This window comes from Corvus kubaryi, unplaced genomic scaffold, assembly GCF_017639235.1.
Source record: "Corvus kubaryi isolate FWS band 111438036 unplaced genomic scaffold, C.kubaryi_AGA036_p1.0 133, whole genome shotgun sequence".
Lineage (NCBI taxonomy): Eukaryota > Metazoa > Chordata > Aves > Passeriformes > Corvidae > Corvus > Corvus kubaryi.
The window spans coordinates 3,742,214-3,748,192 of record NW_024580667.1 but is presented as its reverse complement, the minus strand read 5'-3'; the positions used below and the strand labels follow the sequence as shown (position 1 = coordinate 3,748,192).

Genomic DNA, 5,979 nt, shown 5'->3' with positions numbered 1-5,979 from the left:
GTGACCCAAGTGTAGGACCTGGCACTTGGTCTTATTGAGCTCATACCTTTGGCCTCAACCCATCAATCCAGCCTATCCAGATCTCTCTGCAGAACCTTCCAGAAGCAGACCAACATTCCTGCCCAGCTTGGTGTCGTCTGCAAACTGACTGAGATCTATCCCTGACCCCCTTTTCCAGATTGTTGAAAAAGGTATTAAACAGAACTGGCCCAAATACTGAGACCTGAGGAACCCCACCCACGACTGGCTGGCAGCTGAGTGTAACTCCATTCCCCATCACTCTCTGGGCCCAGCCCCACAGCCAGTTCTGTACCCAAAGAGCACCATGTCCAAGCCATGAGCAGCCACTTTCTCCAGAAGAATGCTGTGAGAAACAGCATCAAAGCCTTTACTAAACTTCTGTGAAACAAGAGCCACAGCCTCTCCCTGGTCATCTTGTCATGGGAGGAGCTCATGTCTGTCAAACAGGCCTTACATGAAGTACCTCAGCTTCTTCCTCTCCTTTGTCTCTGTGTTACCCCCCAATCCAGTAAAGGCTAGAGATTGTCCTGAGCCTCCTTTCATTGCTAATGTACTTATGAAAACATTTTTTGTTGTCTTTTACAGCACCGTGTGAATTAACTTCCAGTCAGGCTTTGGCCTTTCTGACTTTCTTCCTTCATAACCCCTCAAAAGCTGTGTAGGCCTCCTACCCCTTCTTCCAAAGGTGCTAAACTCTCTGGTTTCATGGGAGTTCCATGTGTGTTCCAGGAGAGTTCCACCTGAGTTCCATCCAGTGCCCCGGCTGGCTGGGCGGGGTGCGGCCATGGAGCCCTGGTGTCTGTGACATCGGAGGGGACACGTCCCCACACCGCGCACGTTGCGGTGCCGCCGCTGCAGTGCGGCTCCAGCCAGCGCTGAGTGCGGCAGGCGGGGCAAGGCTGGGCTGAGCGGGGGCCAGGCCAGGAGCACCAGCACCTGGAGGAGCTTCTGAGGCTGGGGAGAGGGTGCGGGCTGTGGAGAGCACCTCGGGCAGGGCAGGTGTTGCCCTCGGGGCCAGTGCTCTCAGGGCTGTGGGGATGTGCCCTGTGCCTGGGCCCTGCATTTCCTACCCCGCTGCCCCAGCCACCATCTCCCTGCTACCCAGCTCCACTGAGCCCCTTCTCTCCCTCCTCATCCAGGCCATGGCAGGAAGGATCACCAAAATCCTGCTGGTGCTGGCCATCCTCCAGCACACCCTGAGGGCAGATGCTCAGTCAGCGCAGACCACGGCAGAGGTCCTGACGCAGCATGAGGAACAGCGCAGCCAGATGACTTGCCTGGTGAGAAACACTGTAAATCACTCAAGTGACTGGGCAGCTGGGAATAACTCTTGATTAGTCTGTGTGAACAGTGAGTTTAACAGTGCCTGCATCCTGCTTGGGTGCCTCTGCCCAGGTGTTGTTTCCTGCCTGCTCCTCATCTCTGTTTTCCAGTTCAGGGCCCTGGGTATACGGACAACAACTGGCCTTACTCTAAAGACTGAGGCAAAGAAGGCATTAAATACCTCAGTCTCCTCCTCATTCTCTCTCACTTTATTTCACTCCCATCCATTAAAGGATGGAGATTCTTCTTAGCCCTCCTTTTTGTTGCTAATGAACTTAGAGAAACATTTTTATTCTCTTATATGGCAGTTAATATATAACCAGATTAAGTTCTATTTGGGCTTTGGCCCTTCTGATTTTCTCCCTCCACAACCCCATGAAAGCTGTGCAGTCCTCCTGAGTGGCTGCCCCTTCTTCCAAAGGTCATAAACTCTGGTTCCATCTAAATTCCACCCGGTTTCTTTCCAAAGCCCAGTCTGGCTGGGCGGGGTGTCACTGTGGGCCTCTGGTGCCTTTGACCTGAGGGGGAACATGTCCCCAGATGCCCCGTGTGGCAGCATCACTGCTGCAGTGTGGCTTGAGGCAGCAGTGAGTGGGGCAGGCTGGGGGAAGGCTGAACTGAGGGACAGACAAGAAGCACCAGCACCCAGGGTGCTTCTAAGGCTGGGGAGAGGGTGCAGGGGCTGTGGGGAGTGTCTTGGGCAGGGCAGGTTCCACCCTTGGGGCAGGTGCCCTGAGGGCTGTGGGGATGGCTGCCCCTGTCCCTGGGCTCACGTTTCAGCAGTTTCCCCTGCTGCCCCAGGTACCATCTCCCCACCACCTAGCTCTGCTGAGCTGCTTTCTCCCTCCTCCTCCTCCAGGCCAGAGCTGGAAAGATCACCAAAATCCTGGTGGTGCTGGGCATCCTCCAATACACAGTGAGGATGGATCTTCCGTCAGTGAAGGTCACAGAAGAGCTCCTGAGGCAGCATGAGAAGGAGCGCATCCTGGAGATGACCAGGCAGCTGATGATGGAGCAGAGGATGCAGAAGCAGTCTGGACTCACCCCAGGAAGAATGCTCCTCTTGGCTTGCCAGGAGTGGTGGTTCTGGGTCAGTGCTGAAATCCTCCTCGTGCTCTTTGGGATCTACTGGCTGCCCAGGCAGAGAAGCTCTGACTGTGATGATGGCAGCCAGTGGGAAACCTCCACCAGTGCCCAGGAGCAGGTAGAGGAGGAGGAGAAGGACTGGAAGGATGATCCTGACTCTTATGACACTACAGAGAAGCCCCCGAATAAGGTAGGGACCTCTGGTGCATTTGCCAAGCACTTCCCAAGAATAACACTCTGAGGGCTGCATCCAGCCATGAGAGCTGGCAGTGCCTACAAATTCCTGAATGCCTGCAAGGACATGATTCACTTTCTGCTGCTTCTGCCCCTGAGGCCGCTCACTGTGCACTTTTTCCACTAGAGCTGGGCACTGTGGAGGATCTGCTGGCGAGACACCCCTGTGGCCGTGGGGAGCAGTGACTAGAAAATGTGCTGCGCTACCTCCCGTCCTGGCTGAGGAGGCAAACAAGAGTTCAAATCCCCACTTCCTGTGCAGCCCCTGCAAATGGTCCCAGTTGTGATGCTCCCCCTGCTAGGAAGTGTGGAACCCTTTGTAAATATATTCATAAAATTTTTTGTTTGTTTTAATAAATCCTGTTTGAGCAAGAGAGCGTTGGGGGATAGTGCTCCTTGTCTCCTGAACCACAAAGTGGGTCACCTTAGTGGAGATCAGATTGGTCAGGCAGGACCTGTCTTCCACAAACCCATCCTGGCTGGGCCTGATGCCCTGGCTGTCCTGTAAGTGCCACATGATGGCTCTTGAGCTGCTCCATGACCTTCTCTGGCACTAAATTCAGGCTGACAGGGCTGTATCTCTTCTCACTGTCCAGTTTTGAATACCAGAGACTCTTGAACTCTTGTCCTCCTGGGCCCAGCTCTGAACAGTGCCTGCAGAGGTGCAGGGGGTTGCTCTGCATGCTGTCACAGGTGCTTTCTGGTTCCTACCTCTCACATGGTTCCTTCAGTGAGATGTTCTGTTTTCTGTATATTGACAGAAGAACTGGATTGCACACCCAGCACCCAACTTATTCTTCAGCTGGAGGGCTGAGTATAGACCTTTATTTCAGAATAGGCAGTAGTGTTTTGGGGCAGAAGACCATATGGGCCACCAAAGCCTGTACCTGTAAGGCTTTAAAAATATTCAGACAGTTTTTTATTGTTCAAATATAATTACTGACAGCACCTTTCCAGCTTCTTCCCTTGAAAAATTGTGTCCAGTCACCTTGCAGGGCCTCTTTTTACACATCCAGTGCTGACTCTGAATACTCACTTTGCACTACAAGCATTTTTTAAACAGGCAGTTTAAACACAATGTGTTTGATATAAGGACAGGGGGTATGTTGCATCAGTCTGTTACCCTTTTACTTGTAGGGCATCTTTGCCTGTTGCAGTGCCTTTATTTTAAATCACTAAGCCAGAGGCCACATTAGGCAAATCTTTTTCCTTGATTCATGGTCTCTGAACCCAACATTAAGTGCGGTTGCCACCCTGCCAATCCTTTCCCAATGAGTAAAGGTGGGGAGATAAACACCCCTTAGCTAATATGCTTTGTGGTCCTGTCAATCCTTGTGATGAGATAACTAACACTGTGCTATTTTGCTCATCTGTATTATGTATTACATGTCAAATAAAGTTAAAATAGCTTGAAAAATCTAATTTGAATCTCCCAGCATCAGAAAATTCAGCATGAAGACAGAATGCTAACTTTTCAAGAGTACACTGGATTTTACTTGGCATCCCTATTCAAAATATATGAAGTAACATCCAGTAGATCTCCTCACACTGGCAATGAAGACAGGTGAAATTGCGCCCCACCTAACAGTGCAGGCTTGGTGGATATAAAATCACACAGTTTTTATCATACAAGGCAGACTGTCTGCTAATAATCCTTAGGAATCAGAGAATTAAAAATTATTAGAAAGATTGGAAGTTTTTTGTTGTTTTAACTTATTTAAATTCACTGTATTATACAAAGGAGATTTGAGTGCCTTCATGTCATTAATTAAAAATGTTAGTAACTTCACAGAGACTGAACTTCAGAAAGCTCACTGCTTTGAAAGATTCTGTCAGTGTAGAAACAAATTCTTTATACTTAAAATGGAGAGCATAATAAAATCCATAAGGATATTGCCTTGCCTAAAGGAAATTGTGAGTGGTAATCTTCTGTTGATTCTGTTGGTGCCACTATTTCACTTGGGGACTCAATAATAGGGAGTGGGAAGGAAATTATTTGTTTTATCCCAGAGGAGGTTTTGAGATTTTTTTTTTCCTTGTGCAGTATAGAGAAAGAAAACTGATATCCTGAAAGTTTTCAAGGACTGGTAATCTGAAAATTATGGGTCACTTAATTTTCAAGTACCTTTTTAGAGGAAATTAGTAGGAATTATTGAATAGAAGCATGACAAGCTGTAAAAACTCCCAAAGTCCACATTTTAAATTTTTTGTTTTATAAGAGCTGTGAAATGGAGATCTCCAATTGAAAAAGGTGATTTATAAAAAATTCTCAATCAAAGTTTAGGCTCAAATAATTTATCACAGAATGGTTGTGGTTAGAAGGGACCTGGTGGTCCAGCCCCCCTGCTCAAGCAAGGCACTTAGAACATGTTGTCCAGAACCATGTCCAGGTATTTTTTAAAATTACCTCTAAGGATGGAGACTCCACCAGCTCCTTGGCCAACCTGTGCCAGTTCCAAGTCACCTCTACAGTGAAAAAACGTCTTCTGATATTTAGAGAACCTCACGTGTTTTAGTTTGTGGCCACTGTCTCTCACCCTGTTGTTGAGCATCATTGACAAGAGCCTGGCTCTGTCCTCTTAGCACCCTCCCTGATATCTGTGCACATCAGTGAGATCCCTTCTGAGCCTTTTTCTCTCTGGCTGAGCAGTGTCAAAAACCTCACTGAAATCTAGACAGACGATATCCACTGTTCTCCCCTCATTTACCAAGCCACCCAATTCTGATTTCTGAAAGCAGAGATGAAACAAGGGTGACAGGATTATAAAGGTGGAAACTGCATAATGAAAATTGAGAGATGTGTGGAAGATATTTCTGAAGTCCAATAGTAGCTTTTAATATGCTTCTATACACATAAGATATATTGTGTAAATATATATGTGAAGGTTATATGCTAATCTTGTCTTGCCTTAGCAATCTTGTCTGAATACAGAAAAAAGAAAAAATACATTAGATCAATGAAATAAATTTCAGACTGACTGGCATAGCATGTTTTCGAGCTGTTCTTCACTGGATTCCTGTTCCTTTCCAATCCTACCCTTTTCCTATCCTCTCTAAGCCTTCAGATCAGTTATTTCAGTTATGCTGCAGCTGGACATCTGTAAAGCAGAGGTGATGCTTCTTCCTTTGCCTGTCCCTGCTACTGGGATTGCAAATTACTCCATGTGGAACCAAGTCCTTCTGCTTTATCCTTCTACAAGCTCCATGTTTAGTCTGAGTGCATCTCCATCAAATGCCAGATCCCCACCTCATGCTCAGAAATGGGGAACTCCAAGATTTAGAGGGGTGGTTGAAGCGCAGGACTGAATTGAACAG

General features: G+C 47.8%; 1 protein-coding gene across 1 annotated transcript; it reads left to right on the top strand.

Annotated features, from left to right (window-relative positions):
* Nucleotides 1–1,163: 1,163 nt before the first annotated feature.
* Nucleotides 1,164–5,582, top strand: LOC121666750. The gene is made up of 3 exons (XM_042032688.1): nucleotides 1,164–1,301; nucleotides 2,204–2,620; nucleotides 2,792–5,582. The coding sequence occupies exons 1-3, from the start codon at nucleotides 1,164–1,166 to the stop codon at nucleotides 2,852–2,854; spliced, it is 618 nt and encodes a 205-aa protein (XP_041888622.1). The 3' UTR covers nucleotides 2,855–5,582.
* The last annotated feature ends 397 nt before the right edge of the window (nucleotides 5,583–5,979 follow it).